Source organism: Sinocyclocheilus anshuiensis, unplaced genomic scaffold (assembly GCF_001515605.1).
Source record: "Sinocyclocheilus anshuiensis isolate Anshui unplaced genomic scaffold, SAMN03320099.WGS_v1.1 scaffold676, whole genome shotgun sequence".
Taxonomy (NCBI): domain Eukaryota; kingdom Metazoa; phylum Chordata; class Actinopteri; order Cypriniformes; family Cyprinidae; genus Sinocyclocheilus; species Sinocyclocheilus anshuiensis.
The window spans coordinates 1,744,033-1,760,202 of NW_015558579.1; the positions used below are offsets into that span (position 1 = coordinate 1,744,033).

Below are 16,170 nucleotides of genomic sequence, written 5' to 3' on the forward strand. Positions count from 1 at the left end.
TAATCTGACTCAATGCAGCATGGAGTTCACGTTAGCCTCTATACCGCAGGTTATGCAAGAATTAGGCCGTATTATGCAACAAGACGTTAGTGTGTCAATTAGCAATACTGGTAGTTTTAACTGAGCATAAGAAGTAAAACTGTGACAGTCTTGTTGACTCAGGGCTATGTGTCAATAGCAAGGCACGTTGACAATGAGGACCTTCCTCTTTAAAGTAGGACAGTGTGGACAGCACGTTTTATCGTAAGCATTAAAAGCAGGTTATGACTTTGTATACGTGTCTCAAAACAAAAGTGCTGAAATGTAGGATAATAGCTCAGGGGTATTGTATTTCTGTGGTCTGAGGTAATTGGCTTTCTCTTTACTTCTATGAATGTTATTTAAAGCAGGTCGTGTTGATTCAGGATTATAAGAGGCCCCCGTGTCAAATAGGCTGACTCACCTAGATGTATTTCCATTTAGTTTCGACGTTTCCAATTCAGAGCCACCTCACCTGCCAAAAAGTAGAATCACAGGACAGATGTGATGATTCAGAGTATCTCTTTGCCTAAATTTGTGGTTTATGAGAGTGCACTCATATCTATAAAGCGAGTGTTTGTGTGAGATGGACTGAGCGAGAGGCATGGGGGGGTTGTGGGACATGATGAGAGAATGGTGAAGTAGTCAGCCCACAATGAGCCGTATTGTTCCAAGCTCATAATCAGAGCGGACATGGATCTTGGCCGGGAGACTCGTCGCCGTAGCCCTCGACACAGCTGCTGGGACTTCAGTTTATATTCCCTCCGTTCTGCTTTCATCAGCATCTCTCTTGCGTGCATTTTCTCTCCGTCTCTGTCTTTCCCATTCAGTGGCTGTTTTTCCTTCCTCCATTTGAAATGAAGGGGTCAGGGCATGAGCGACGCACTCTTGTGTAACACTACAACTGTTTAAACAAACTGTGCCAAACAAAGAGAGCCAAAACTTTGACCTCAATATCTTATGCTTTAGTACAGGAATCTCAGGCCTCCATCCAACTGTCCTCCAATCAGCCATCTTCACTTCCTGTATGCGTTTTAGTTAGTGGAACAACCAGTAGCCCAGTGGGAAAACCCAGCCAGTAACTGGATCTTTAAAAGATTAGAGCTCTGCTTCAATGACGAGAGAAATAAGAAGCTTAACAGCTGGCCCAGTGGCGGTAGCTGTGTTTACAATAAAAACATTGCAGTCAGCTGCAAGGCCTTTCCGTCACTGGCACGTAAAAATAAAACAAGAAACCAGAGAGAGAACCCTCCGTCATGACTTTAAAATGTCCACAGAGACCAGAGGATGGTGCCACTCCTTGTACAAAATCTGACTCGGTGTCCATCTTCACCAAAAACGTCCATGTACGAATTCCATCACATGACCTTTTAGCAGCGTGGTAACCGATAATTGTCGCCTCATAGCTTTCTAATTGATTGAAGCATTCGCGGTGTGTGTGTTGGCTGCACATACGGTTGGCTGCGGTTCTTGGCCGTCGGGCTCGGATGATTTCATGGGGTTGCATGTTGCTGGGCTGGAGCTGCTTTACACATAAACATTACATGACCCAAGCAGGCAACACATGCTCCCTGTACTCTTTTAGGGTTGCTGGGAGTGAGTTGTATTTTTGACCCGCTCTAGGTCAGGTGTCCGCCCTTGTGTTGCCTCCCATATGTTCTGCATTTTCTTGCGCTATCCACCCAACCCCCAGTCCCATTGCTCCTGTAATTGCCAGGTAATGTTTCGGCTCTGGCTCCTCCTCAGCCTGCACTGAGGAAAGCTTTGCAGCAGACTTCTACCCAATAGTCAAAGCTGTATCAGCACAAATAAAGTGTGGAAGACCATGAGGACTAAGGATGCCATTTAGGACAGGGGCTATGTCTATGTATGTATACCACACATGAGGTGAAGATAGTGAACTGCCTTGCTTTGATTTGAGTTTGACATTAGCATGTTGCTAAGCTAATAACCTAGCACTTTAATAAGCATAAAATATGCAGCACTGTGCAAAAGTCTTAGGTATTAGTATTTTCTCCAACAAAAAATTGTATTGTATATTTATTATATATGAATGGAATGAAATGTAATGTTTACAGTCAGTAATTTTTCCAATTTGTCCCAGTGTTTTTTTTTTATTCAGGAAGTTTGCGAGTTTGGCATCATAGTGCATTCTGTCTAGTTATGCCGCTCAGTAAGTTAAAATGTAGAGTGTCTTAAAACTGCCCAGGTAACAAATTTAGGTTATAAAAGCGTTGTGCATTTCTGCCATATGTACATTAACTGACAGTCACCACTGATAAGCTACCACTAAATATTGTAGAAACTTAATTTGCTGTAAAGTTGCTTTGCAATGATTTGTATCGTGAAAAAAAAGTGCTGTACAAATAAACTTGAATTGAATTGAATTGTGGGAACACTGTTTCGAAATGTTTCTAAAATGTTGAAATGTCCAGTTTTCTTGTCGTGATTATAACATTATTTAAAGGTTACAAAAACTTTTCTTACAACATTATACTGACTTTATTTTTACCCAAAATATTTGAAAGTTTATTTTTAATATTCTAAAAATAATAAAATACCCCGTTTTCTTCTTGTGATTATAACATTATTTAAAGGTTATAAAAATGTTTCTTAAAACTTGATATTAACTTTTTTACCCAAAATATTTGAAAGTTTATTTTTAATATTCTAATAATGTTAAAATATCCAGTTTTGTTGTTGTGATTAAAACATTATTTAAAGGTTACAAAAATGTTTCTTCATTCTACTTTGTTTTTACTCACAATATCACATTATTTTAATGTTTATTTTTAATATTCTATAAACATAAAAAATGTCCAGTTTTCTTGTTATGATTAGAGCGTTATTTAAAGGTTACAAAAACGTTTCTTAGAACATTTATCAAGTACAAATAATATAGTAAGGGCATTTTGAGAAAGCTGATTGCAGAATGTTTTATGTTTAACTTTATGAGAACACGTATGAAATATTATTAAATTTATAAGAACATTGAGTAAACATTACTTTAAGAATGTTTTGTCATTTTAAAAAACATTAGTGAAAGTTGTGAGAATATACCCTGTTAGCTGGGTGGCTGAATGAGTGAAGAGAGTGGACACACACACACACACACACACACACACACACAAACAGGTGAATAATATCGTAAGGGCATTTTGAGAAAGCTGATTGCAGAATGTTTTATGTTTAACATTATGAGAACACGTATGAAATATTATTAAATTTATAAGAACATTGAGTAAACATTACTTTAAGAATGTTTTGTCATTTTAAAAAACATTAGTGAAAGTTGTGAGAATATTCAGTCCTCCTCTATTTGTGTGTGCTCAGACGGTCAAGAATATGTGAAGTTGTGGGTGCTAAAACCCTATCATCTGAAGGTGTTAATCTAGCAACTGGTTCCTCAACTGCTTCTGTAGCATGCATTGAATGATGGTTACGAAATGGTTTAAAAAGGTAAAAATAATTTTCTTTGGCTGCCCAGTCTGTATTTTTGAAGCACGACCTTTATTAGAGTTTCCACATCCCTTCAATGTGACATTTCTGAGTACCGTCACCTAACACACATGGTACACTTTCTGTGTTGCTAAGCTTACTTTGTATTTCCATGTGTTTAAGTGATTTTATGGTTTGTTGGACACGTGTTTATGTCAGGGTGAGAATGTTTGTGTTTGTGCACGTTGTCTGAGCAAGTGAGCATGCCCTGAGGACAGGGGAATGGAAGGAACAGGCCCGACTGGTTTCGTTTAGGCCTAAAATTGATGGAACATTGCCTCTGAGAATCTGTGGGGAGATTTGCCAATGCAATCTCAGGTTAGGTAGGTTTTTTTTTTCTGAGGTTCCGAATGTTAAAGGAGCAATTTTTTACCTCAGGCAATGTGTGTGTTTTATTTTGGCCTAGATGTGCTTTCTCACACATCACCTATCAGTATCAGCTGAGGTTGTGAAGAAGCATGTGAGAATCCTTAAAAGTTAAATCACCTCTGCAAACCACAAATGGAACATCTCAACATTGTCTGATACCAATCTGTTTCCTTTTTAATTTTCTTGCAAACATTTTTTACAATGCCCTTAGTAGGCAGATGACTCATTTGAACCAGTCATAAGATAAAGCTGCTATCAGTTCTTCGTTTGTCTGTCTGTTACAACAATGTTATCATGGATTATTTTGAGAAAGCAGGTTATCGGAGCGTGTCATTTCTTAGTGCTTACTCAAGGTCCTGCCGTGGATAAGAGCTACATGGGGCGTGTTTGAGTGTGTGAACAGAGCTAAGGCAATATTCCCCTTTAGGCATTTACTTAAGGTTCATCCAGAAGATAAGCAGATCATTGGTCTCCCATACTCGTGTCTGACATGTAGTAGCCTGAATGTGTGTTGAATGGTTTCATTGCCCTCAAGAGACAGATGGCAGCCTGAAACAACGCTTGTAAATGCTGGTGAAATGTTCCCTAAATGGTTTGACAAAACTAGAAGGACAAAAACATTATACTTAAATATTATACTTATTGTCTGGAGTCTATGACTTGTATGAAATTTAAATGACTCCTTAAATTATTCTTTTGTATTTAATTTACACAGGTAATGCTGGAATGCTCTGATGGAGCCAGACTGAGTTTGAAACACTTGTTGGATCATGAAGCTTTGGTAATATTCAGTTACAGTTCTGGGCTGGCACAAGGGTCTCAGGGTCCTTACGTACTCTGTCGTCATCACTTTCACCTACACATACTCACACAAATAGACCAAGTTTCCAGCCACCCACCGTCTACAGTTTGCCCTTTATGGCCACACCGACCTGTTTCTTTCCCATGTTATAGTATATTCTGAATTAATGGAGGTCACAAAAGCTTTGTGATCATGTGATGTCCATTAGACTTCACCACTCATTTGCATCACATCTCCAAATGTTTTTTGTCAACTCTCACTGAAGTTGACAAATATGGTCAATATGGATGACCAGTTACAGCTAATATCTGCATCCAGTTTTAAATTTAGTTGCAAGAAGGTTGCTTTCAATATCAGCAAAGACGATGACTGATTGTGTGGGTTCATGAAAAACAATCAAGGCCTGGTGCTGCTTGACAATAATTGGTTAAATTTGGGTCTAAACTGGTTTGAGAACATGTGAGGCAGGAAGGACGTGAAGAAAAGGTGGTTTGGAGCTTCAGAGACATTGTGCTTCAATACTCTCACGCCCGTAAAATGTCACAAGCAACATCAAACAGTTTGAAATATGCTTCCCCCTCACTGTACAGTTATGCTTTTGAAGGTGTCAAAGATATGCAGTTTTGTGCACACATGCAAAAAAGCCAACCTAAAAAAAAATTAAAAAACACTTATTGCTGCCTCTACCTTTTTTGGTCGTAAATTCACATATCAGACTCAGCATTTGTCCTCCAGCATCACATCAGCTGTATTTTTAGTCCTGCAGTGAAAGCTGCAGTATTTACATAGCAGAAAGTACAGTTTTTCTGTTGTCTTAATCTCATCCAGAAGCTCCCAAAGTCCTACTCTAAGGTCCAACCCAAACAGTAAGCACAGTACAGATCAGAGATGTGACAGGGTTAAGTAGCTCAGTTTCAGCTTTCTAACTCGGTCTCCTCTATGCTTTATTGTGCTGTTTCAGCAGCCAGAGAAATGCTGCAAATAGAACCCAGTGGCTGGGTGCAGTCGCAACCACACTTTCCTTTGCACCTGGTTCCACTACCAGCTCACCTTCATGTTGAAACATTTCCAAACCGCACATTTTCTTCTAAAGACCTTTTTCTGTCACACTCTTCTGCTCTTCATGCTGGTCAAGGGTTGCTCTGAAGAGGTAAAAAGAAACCATGTGATGGACTATGGAAACAGCCAGGGGGCCAAGGTTAATATTCATGACCAGACGATTGTATAACTGCACAGCTTCAGAATAAGTGGTCAGGGGGAGAAGTTCTCAACCAAGTTCTTAAACTTCACTTGTAGCCGAATGCCTCAGTACATGTGGACCTTCCAGTCATAATAACTGGGCTGAGATGGGACAAGCTGCTCAACACAATACATAAACTAAATGTGTACAGTTTAAAGAGTATATCAGTGCAAAGCTTTCTGTCATGATACTAGGGGGTTGTCTGAAGTTGCCTGGGCATCTCTATTCAGGCGTTTTGAGTAGCTTTAGCACATTGCTATGATAATCACTGTCTTAAGGTGTTTTTGTTTTAAACTGAAACCAGTTGCATGCCTTTAGGGCCATGCGAAATTTGTCTATGACACAACCAACTTGTTATTTTTTTTTAGCTTTACAATAACACTATTGATGATACACTTTAGGCTTATGTTTCCTCGTTGTTTTGGTGTAATGATGAACAGTAGGTCAGAAAGTAAATCTGTTCACATGCAACTCCTTACTTCATAGAACACAAGTTACTCTTCAATCTGAAGTTATCACTGACCCTGGCCTTCCACTTGCTCTACACACACACACACACACACACACACACACACACACACATGCACAAACACATGTTCAGCTGTGGCTGGCTAGTGATACAGAAAAGGGCAGAATTGGCACATTTTTGTCTGTTTGCACTGCTCAAACATCAAGCAATCCATTCCAGAACTTCCTGATAGAGGAATTACAAAGTCTAGTAGTGTTTCTCAACACTGATACACAGACTCAGGTTGAACGGCAACAGAAGCCACACATGAAGCTTTCCGGGCTGTACCCTCTTTCTCTCTCCAGCCGCACTGTAAGCGAAAAAGAGACCTGCTTCCTGTTTATGATGAGAACACATCAAGTACCTATATGTTTACAGGCACATTTTACAGGATGTGGCCTTGCTAACGAGGGTGGAGATTGTGAGTGCAGTGGAGGAAAGATGGGGAGGTTGAGGGTTTCTTTATATAGGTACACCTGACAGAACATACCAAGCAACTGGTGCAAGTCTTTCCATCACCTGCACAATGGAAATAGCAAAAAGAAACATATATGAGTGTTGTTTTGTTGACTCGGTAGACTTGGGTGCCAACAAGTTGAACATATACTGTATTGAGCTCTGCTTCACTGGTAGATATGGTCAGTATTTATGTACTGAACAAGGCTGCAGAAAGTATTTGGACACACTTGCATTAGATAAGAAAGTAACCAAGTGCTTTAGAACATCATTGCATTAGATAAGAAAGTAACCAAGTGGCATTTATAAACAAATGATGCTATTTTTAGTATATGAAGCTAGTTAAGGTGTCTTACCAAATAACCACAGATGTAGTTCAATATGCACATTCAACACTAAGGTTTGACAGTCAGAAAGTGTACAAATTCAGTGTCCAAACGATCTGGAGAGTGTATTCATTCTTTTTTTTTATTATTATTTAAAACCTCATAAATGTATTTTTGTGAAATGTTTTCTTTAAGAAGTTTTGAGTTGAAATGTTATCAATTTTACATTATAGCAGCTCAAATGCCTCTGAAAAAAAGTTTAGGATCACTTCAGATAGAGAAACAAACTAGCGATTTCCCCAAACCTGTGAGATCTAATGTCACATCAACTGTACGTGTTTGAAGGGGGTTTTCAGTTAACAATCTGTTTGAGGACAAAGTTACACAACGGCCAGACTCTTAACGGTTGCCCTGATGTAACGTGTCACGCTTTGACTTCTGAGATCTTTTCTCCTCTAACCCAATTCATCACCATTTCAGCAGAAACCAGAGAAGCAGATTTCCCATTAGGAACTGTGTATTTAGATAGACCCATGGAGTTTGACCACAGTCAGGTCAGTAGCCTATCAATCCTTCTCTAGACTACCAATGACTGTACTCCTCATAGGAACTCCCTCATTACAGTTGACCATGGGTCAAAATGTTTGATATGCAGAATATCTGTTTTCCTATATCACAGATGATTAGTAAAACCATAATGATCCAGAATTGGGATTCTGTGAAAATTGCTGTCCTAACCAAATAAGAAGTTTGTGTTCTCTCGTCCTCAGTGGTCAGTCATAAGTATAATTCAGTCAAACCATTCTCAAGACATTTTGGTAGCATGTGCAGCCAAAACCATCTACCCTGCCTTTGTGTAATATATACACACCACTATTACGATTATTGAACTTTCAGTATTAATTGCATTTGACAGCAGGACGTGTATCTTTTTCCTTGCTGCTAGTCATCCATCTCCTTGCATCCACCACAAGATGAATACTGCAAAAAAATGATACTCAAGATGATTTATTTTCTCAAAAATACGGGTTTTTATTGGTTTTAACTGCAATCAGTCATTACAAAAGTGAGATCAATCTTATATAAACTCATAGAAATTACTGTAGTGAACAACAATAGCTGTTTATATGGAAAAAAAAAAATACATTCAACTCTTCAGATACTTTCTTTGTGTCTATACTGTTAACCAACTTGGACAATCATTGCTTAAACCACTGAGGATACAAGCAATAAGTCATAAAAAAAATAGCATCCCAGTTTTATTTAAGGCAAAGAACGCTTGTTCATGGAATGTGTAAAAGAGGCACTTTACATATAAGCCAAAAGCTCCAAATGTCTAAGGACAGCAGAACTCAAACCCATTAGGTCACAATTACCACCTGCCTTTCATCATGTCCACCACCATAAACTGCTTTAACACTGGAGGTTTATTACTTGCAACATCACTAAACCTTTGTAACGAACATTCGAAACAAAAAAAGCACTTCATGGTGGTATTTAAAATGTGGTGCATGTGTTTTAAGGCCACTAAACTTCTGCATCTTGGATCAACTTGTTTTTATCTTTAAAAAAAAAAAAAAATTGATAATTTGTTCCATAGATCAAATCTATCACCAGGCTCAGGCATTCAGTAAACTGGATTGGTAATCCAAGTCTGTTTTTCACAACAAATATTCACTGTGTGATGCTTAAAAAAACAAGATTTTTAACTGCCATATAAATTGCTACAAGTGGGGCCTAAGCACACCTCAAAAAAAAAAGGAAAAAAAAAAGGCTGACACTCCTGTGAGATTATTATCTAGGAATGATTGTATGGTAGTACTGATTTTGCAGTCAAATATTTGTGAAAAGGGAATGACAATAAATCTACAATAAATAAATCAAAATGCAGAGGATTTTTTTGTTTTTGCTTTAAATTAAGTTTCATTTAAGTGTAGTTGCCAACAAAAAGTCATTGTAGTACAATATATTAAACTGTGAAAAAAGAAAGCTGACAAGTCTTCACAATCTTAAGATTAATACAGAAGATCATAATTTAACATAAAAGAAAATATATTCTATCGTTTCATTATCAAGATAAATACAAACAAAATTAACAAAAAAATGCATATGATCACCAATAAATATGTTTTTGATAAGTTAAATAAGCAGTGACAAGCAAACCCTTCTGTTCTGAAAGGTTTTTAAACAATAACAATAATAGAACCATAATAATAATAATAATAATAAACAATGACCATAATAAAAATCAAAACCAATAGGTGGAAACATGACGAAATTACGAAGTGCTCCTCTGAGCAGAATCTATGGAAAAAAAAGCGTGCTTGCATGAAGAACTAAAGTGAAGCTGCAGGAAGAGGTTGAACTGCACCTTGGGAATGATGGAATTCTCCCTCTGTTTGCTGATTGGCCCGTTTTGAGGTGGGACAGAAGAAAGAGTTTGTCTTCAAGGTTTAATAACAAGATTCCCTTCCCAACAAACTTGAAGTAACCAGCAACTGATGGGAAAAAGGGGCACTAACAACATCAACAACAACAAGAATTAAGGAATTGTTAATTTTCGAGTGGAGACATCCCATCTCAGGGGTTTGTGCTGGCTGTAGACGAGACATGGAGCACGTAGCACCTGATTGAACATTTGAATGTGCCTGAAATATTCCAGAGCTCCATTCTCATTCAACCCTTATGAGAGAAGTCCTTCCTGCAGACTGGTGTAATCTGCAATTTCAAGGGAGGGAGAGCACACACTCAAAACAAGAGCTACATAATCAGGCCACAAGAACGAAAAAAATAATAATATTAAAGTTAAAGAAACAGTGGTCCATTCACCCCAACACTTGTCTTTTTTTTCCATATTCTTTTCCTCTTTTTGCTTTGAGCCGGTCTACAAAGACAGTTGTGAAAGGTCTAAGCATGACACTTGTGAGCTTTAGTTAGTTATGAAAGAGTGTCCTTGAGAAGAGTGGTAATTTGTGAGGGGGGAAGGGCACAGATCTCTCCCATAACCGTGCCACTGGCTCCGCTACACTTGACTGCAGCTGTGGCACCTGGCACAACAGTCTCATACCTCTCACGATTAGCATTTCACTAATCCACTTCCTACTCTGTGTGTTTGGCACAGTCACACCAAGAACATAGCAGGGGCTCTGCAAGTCGAGGCTCGGAAAACAGAAGGGTCTTGAGGCCAGGAGAGTTTTAGCTTGTTCTGGTTAAAAAGAGTATTCAAAACGAGAAAGATCCCTTAATTCACTGGATCGGTTTCAGAGCGGACGTGATACAAGGAGGGAAGTCTACAGCTTCTAGGGTGCCGGAGAAATGGCGAGAGGTAGAGGGAGTGCTAGCGTCTCATCCTCTCTGCCCAAGACTGCTGCATGCAGTGGAAAGGGGAATGGGGTCTGGCTCAGTGTGCTTTAGTCGTCAGAGATGGAAAGCCTGCTGAAGATGGGCAGTCGGCGGGTGGTGTCAAGGACGGGAGATTCGGAGCCACTCAGACTCCCACTCGAGCTGCTCTGGTAGCCCTCTTGGTCAGAAAGCGAGTCTGGCTGACTGGATGGAGACTCGTAGAGTTGGGGAGACTCTGACATGGCCCTGAAGTAGTAAGGGGTTGTCGGGGAAGAAGGCGCCTGGGTGGAAGGGTCGGAGCAGGATAAAGGTGCATTGCCCAGGCTGGGGCTGAAGAGGTTGGCCAGCTCCTGGCTGGAATACGTAAAAGGGTTGCTGCTAGGCCACTCAGGCAGTTCGTCTGAGGAAAATATAGGTGGAGGGGTGACAGAGGTGGGGCTGTCCCTCAAGCCTCCAGAGCTGGGGAACCCCGCAAAGCTGTAGCTGTGTTGCAGCCGCGGCCTCTCCATCTTATTGGAGGCTGAAAGGGGGGGCGGGGTTGGAGGAGGTCCACGGCGCTCTTCTGCATTGTGGATGAAGTGGCAGCGTGGGCCGTAGGGGCAGAAGCCGATGGTGTGGAATGTGCGGCAGAGCTCTGTCTTGTACTTAGGATGGCGGCTTAGGCTGCGCAACTCATGAATGCCATGGGCAAACTGGCACTTGTCACCGTACTTGCAGGCGCCATTCTCCTCGAATGGCCTGCATAACTCTGTCTTGTAGCGGCTCGAGTTGACCTGGCTGTTGGGGCCTCCAGGGCCCGAACACTTCTGTAGCAGGCGATCCCCCGTCTCCGAGAAAGAGCGGTCTCGAAGTCGGTTCTCTTTGTTGCTGTTGCCGGTGGTTCCCATCCCTGAGCCGAGCAGGGATGGATCTGCCTTGGCAATGTTCAAGAACTGGTTTTGGTTGAGTTTGGTGCTAGCCGAAGTGACAGAGTGCCGGCGCTGGTAAACCCCAACAGTTGAGGGTGTCCCCACAGCCTTCCTGTCCAACAGGCACCCAGTGGGATTGGAGATGGGCAGACTTGGCCCCATGCAAGGGACCGAGACAGGGTGTGGAGTACGGAGGATGTTATTATTGTAGTTCAGCATTTTGTTCTACAAAAGAAAAGACAGAAAAATAAAAATTATGACACTGAATTCAGTTTTTGAAAGCCACAAAGTGGTTGGCAAGTCTTAACTGTTTTGCACTGGCTTCATGTTAAACCCACGAATAAATACAGGCCTAAACAACTGCTAGTTTGGCTCGATGCCCACTAAGGGAATGCTTGACTGCTTTATAAAAGCAAAGACTGCTGCGCGTGTCTGATACGAGTAATAACCTAACTCGTACAGTATCAGACGTGAGACTAGGTCTGTCTGGAAACCTGTGGACATTGATGACCACGTCTGACATAATTAATACATTCAGAATCAACATTATCAAACTAAATGTTGCTTAAAGTTTTTCCATGAGGAAATATATCAATGTACTAATTATAACTAAAAACAGGGTCATAACCCTCACAGACGTAAATGATTCTTAAACTTTTGGTCGCCAAATCTTGAATATTTGGCTACATCCTAGAAAGTAACATTGATTTGTAATATTTACATGTAATATTTCCACAGTTACTTATCTAGCCACCATGTCACATGATTAAAAATATATATATTAAAGTTATTTAAAGAGTTGACTCATGCGACAATCAGCTGTATGGAAATATATACACAAATCTAAATGTTACATCCGCACAGCACAGAAACACATTAACTCCACTTACAAATGATGTCCGACTGCAAGTATGGGTTAACCACTGAAATAAGCTCATATCTAAGAACCAGCTTGACTCACTGATTTTCTAAGTCACTCCTCTCAGTCAAAGTTTAATTAAATGAAATCACGAGACAGCCCTGACTTTGCACAGATTTATACACCATTCTCATTTACACCCAAACAGGTCAATTAAAAAAAAACTGCTTTGTCAGGTTTGAGTATATTTTTATTTAGCAGGTGGTGAAACCGGTTGCTCCAATCTTCAGTTGATAAACAGTTCAAAAGGAAGCAATGTGAAACATACATGGGTAGTTGACATGAAACACTTGTGGGAAGTTGATGTGTACTGATGTGTTATACTACGCCAAAAGATTTTCAAACAGCATTTTGACAACTGTTAGGCATGTAGTCTCTTAATTAAAATGACGTTAGCATATTGAAAATGTGTACTTCAATTCATTTAAATCACACTACATGGTTATTTTGAATGAACTACTGGAGGCAAAAAAGTGATTAAATTCAAATTAATTGCAAGCAGTCTGAAAATCCAAGATATACACTTTCACTTAAACATTCATATAACTTAAAATCTTGATTAAAAACGTCCATGGACACATTATGCATCAACTACCCACATATGTTGTAAAATCACAGCTATGGATTCTCCAGAACAAGCTAAGCAGGGAACTTTACTGGCTGCAAGCGTAGTCTCGTTCAATGCTACATTACAACTTTAAAGAAGACTTCAGAATGGTAAAAGCAGTTGTAATTTAGTTGTTGTTGTTGTTGTTGTTGTTGTTGTACGGTGTTACTTAATACGACTAAAATCGCCCATTCAAAACTAGAAGGAAAGTCTAATCGTCCACATTCCACAACACAAACAGATCAAGCTGAAACTTTTTTCCTACCTTGTTGTTGATCACTTCGCTAAAGTCGAAGAAAGGCGACACCACGGCTGTGGTCATCTTCCAATCGAGGATAAATCAAACACAGCGAGAATAATCGGATACTTTAAATTGTAACAAGCTAGGTTCTGGTTGTGTAAACTTGTGCTGCCCTATAAGAAACCCCCTCGGTCTGCATTTCCTTTTAACCCAAATGCAGGAGGGGCCAAGAGACGACGCTTCATATGGGCGTTCCTCTTGCTCTTTTTTTCAAGTTCTGAAGTTTTTACTTCTCTCTCGCTCAGATTGCAACGCAGTTTAAAAGTTTACTACAGCTGTTGTGCATGCTCATAAGTAAATCAGCGTGCTTGTGTCTAGTTGTTTATTTCGGTGACTGAAACTTTATATTGCGTCGAGTTTTGTAACTCTGTAACAAAAACGTTTTTTTTTTTTAACTTGACGTAGCCTAATATGAAAATATTTGCTGCGAATTATTTCGGAAATCAACAACTATCACTTATCTTAAATGTACAGTGAATGGCAAGTACAAAGAGTGCTGTACTTCACTGAAACATTAATAGAAAACAAAGACTTGGGAATTGATTTTTGTTTATTAATTTTATTCACATGTGCTTGTTTAAAATAATTGCCATTCCATTTACAACACCCTTGTTTCATTGTAAACGTTTTAATTTTTGTCAGTCCTTCTGAAGTACATTGGATAGTGTGTTTATTTTTCTGTAAATCTCAATTTTACATAGATCCTTATAGCTTTTTGTTACCTCATGAGGATGGTGGTATGTTAGTTCTACACAATGACTATTTTTTACATAAAAATGCTAAATCTATAGTCTTTAACTTAGATTAAATAGTGATATAGAGCTCCTCCAACTTCAAATGCACACTGTTTAGGACAGACCCCCTCCCACAGCCCACCCTAACAATCCATGACAGGGCAAGAACTGCTCTCTCCGTCGACACTGAGTCATTCTGTATTTGTGTTACAGCTGAGAAAGAACAGAACCACTTAGGACAAAAGTTTTTCTGAAATGTTGGAGGAGGGGGCAGATTTACTGGGGATGTTTGCTACAACGCTACACTGCCCTGAGCTGTGTGGGGCAGACGAGAGCAGGGAGGAGAGGATGGGGTCATAACCCCCACCCCCGCCCTCCACTCCACCTCCTCTCAGCCAGAGGTGGAAGTTTTTATAAAGGCCTTTTTTTCTCCACATTTTAATAGTGCTTTTAACATGAGGACTGTAGGCGAGATGCGAGGAACTTGCATGCTTAAGATTATTAATTCAGTTTAAGAATTATGAGTATGTTTATGAGGAGTTTAACGTGTTCTTTGGTACAGAGTAATCTACCCCCGGGGTGTCAGAGAGACAAAACGGAAGGTTGTGTTTCCAACTAACTTATCAATACTTTGATGATATAGATTGTACCCTAAATGTCAGGATAAGAAAAGTTATTTTCACTATACAGAGTCCAAGAATGCATTTCATCTCAAGTTATGTCATAATTGTATTTAAATTTATAATTTGTTTGTTGCAGATCATGCAAATTAATTGTAATGGCTGTGTGCATGCAGAGTGTTTTCGCAGTGTGGTCTTTTGGCCTGGAGAGGGAGCACTTCATATCAATCCGTGTTTCACAGACTCTACATTTCTTTCCTTGCTTCTCCTGTTGTTTGCTGAGCAGTGAGAGGGAGCAGGAGAGAGAGTTTGAGATGGTAGTAAGAGGCAAGGAATGAATGATCTCTTACAGGATTACTTTGCAGTCTAATCTCTAAGTATGTAGGGGGAACTTGTGAGATTATAAGAGTCAGTTATGTGCTGTGGTAACCGCCCTCCTGGTACAACTTGAGCTTTCAAGTTTTTTATTTCAACGTCCACAGCTGACAGACTTATTATCCCTCAGGCGAATGTATTTTTCTTCCATGCAAGATCTGTTTACTTGTCTTTTCCTGTTCTGCCTTTTCACCAGATTCTGGTGTCCATCTTGCATTTATGGAAACTGAGTGTTTTAAAGGCTAAGCACAATTGAAATGAGGGGAAAAAATAATAATTGTCCATAAAAGCTTGGCCACAGAATCGTAAGTGGTACACCACTAGATCTATCCAGTCATGTTGTTCCCATGCAACTCCTCTACAAAGTAGCTGTTGCCCCCTTCTCCTTTTTATACAGGGCTCCAGCTGTACAATGAGTTGCTTCAAGGGTCAAGACTGACGATAAGGATTGAAAGTGATGTTGAAAAGATGCCTGCTTTTTAAATCGAAAATATAAACAAGTGACATTTATGGCTTTCTCTTTGACCTCTACAATATGGGAACAGCATTAGTCCTCTGGCTTAAAGATCATGACATTAGCTGTTAGCTATTATGCTATTGTTTACAATTTGTTTAAATCCTCCTTTCCTGTCTTTTAGTATAGTTGGAGCAAAGAACTGACGAAGCTGGAAACAGGACACTGGCACAAAGGTAAATGTACTGTGGTTAGGAAGAGGACTTGTTGGGGAAAAGTGTCAGGGTTTGAAGACGGGAAATAGTGAAGTGATGAAAATACGATTATTGGAATAGAATTTCCTGTTTTGAGTTCAGCATGTGAAATGTCAGGTCATTTTCCTCTCTGACCAGGTTTCCTGTCCTGTTGATCACGAGGAAGGGTGAACTCCCCAATCGGAGTCATTCCTACTGAGCAGCGACAGAAGGAAATTCTTATTTCCTTATAAGAAATATTTACTGAATATAGATACTGAATATATGAATATATCTCTATATTTACTGAATTATTTTAATTTTTTCAATAATAGATATAGTGATTATATATATATATATATATATATACATTATTCAAAAAATAAATATAATTCAGGTAATATACATTCAGTAAATAATAAATTATGCATTTTATATATATATATATATATATATATAC

General features: G+C 39.4%; 1 protein-coding gene across 1 annotated transcript; it reads right to left on the reverse strand.

Moving 5' to 3' along the window:
* Positions 1 to 8,399: 8,399 nt before the first annotated feature.
* Positions 8,400 to 13,422, reverse strand: LOC107679798 (zinc finger protein 36, C3H1 type-like 1). Its single transcript, XM_016475468.1, has 2 exons — positions 13,259 to 13,422; positions 8,400 to 11,692 (listed from the first exon to the last, which is right to left on the reverse strand). Exons 1-2 carry the CDS (start codon positions 13,313 to 13,315, stop codon positions 10,628 to 10,630), a joined length of 1,122 nt encoding a protein of 373 aa, XP_016330954.1. The 5' UTR covers positions 13,316 to 13,422; the 3' UTR covers positions 8,400 to 10,627.
* Positions 13,423 to 16,170: the final 2,748 nt, after the last annotated feature.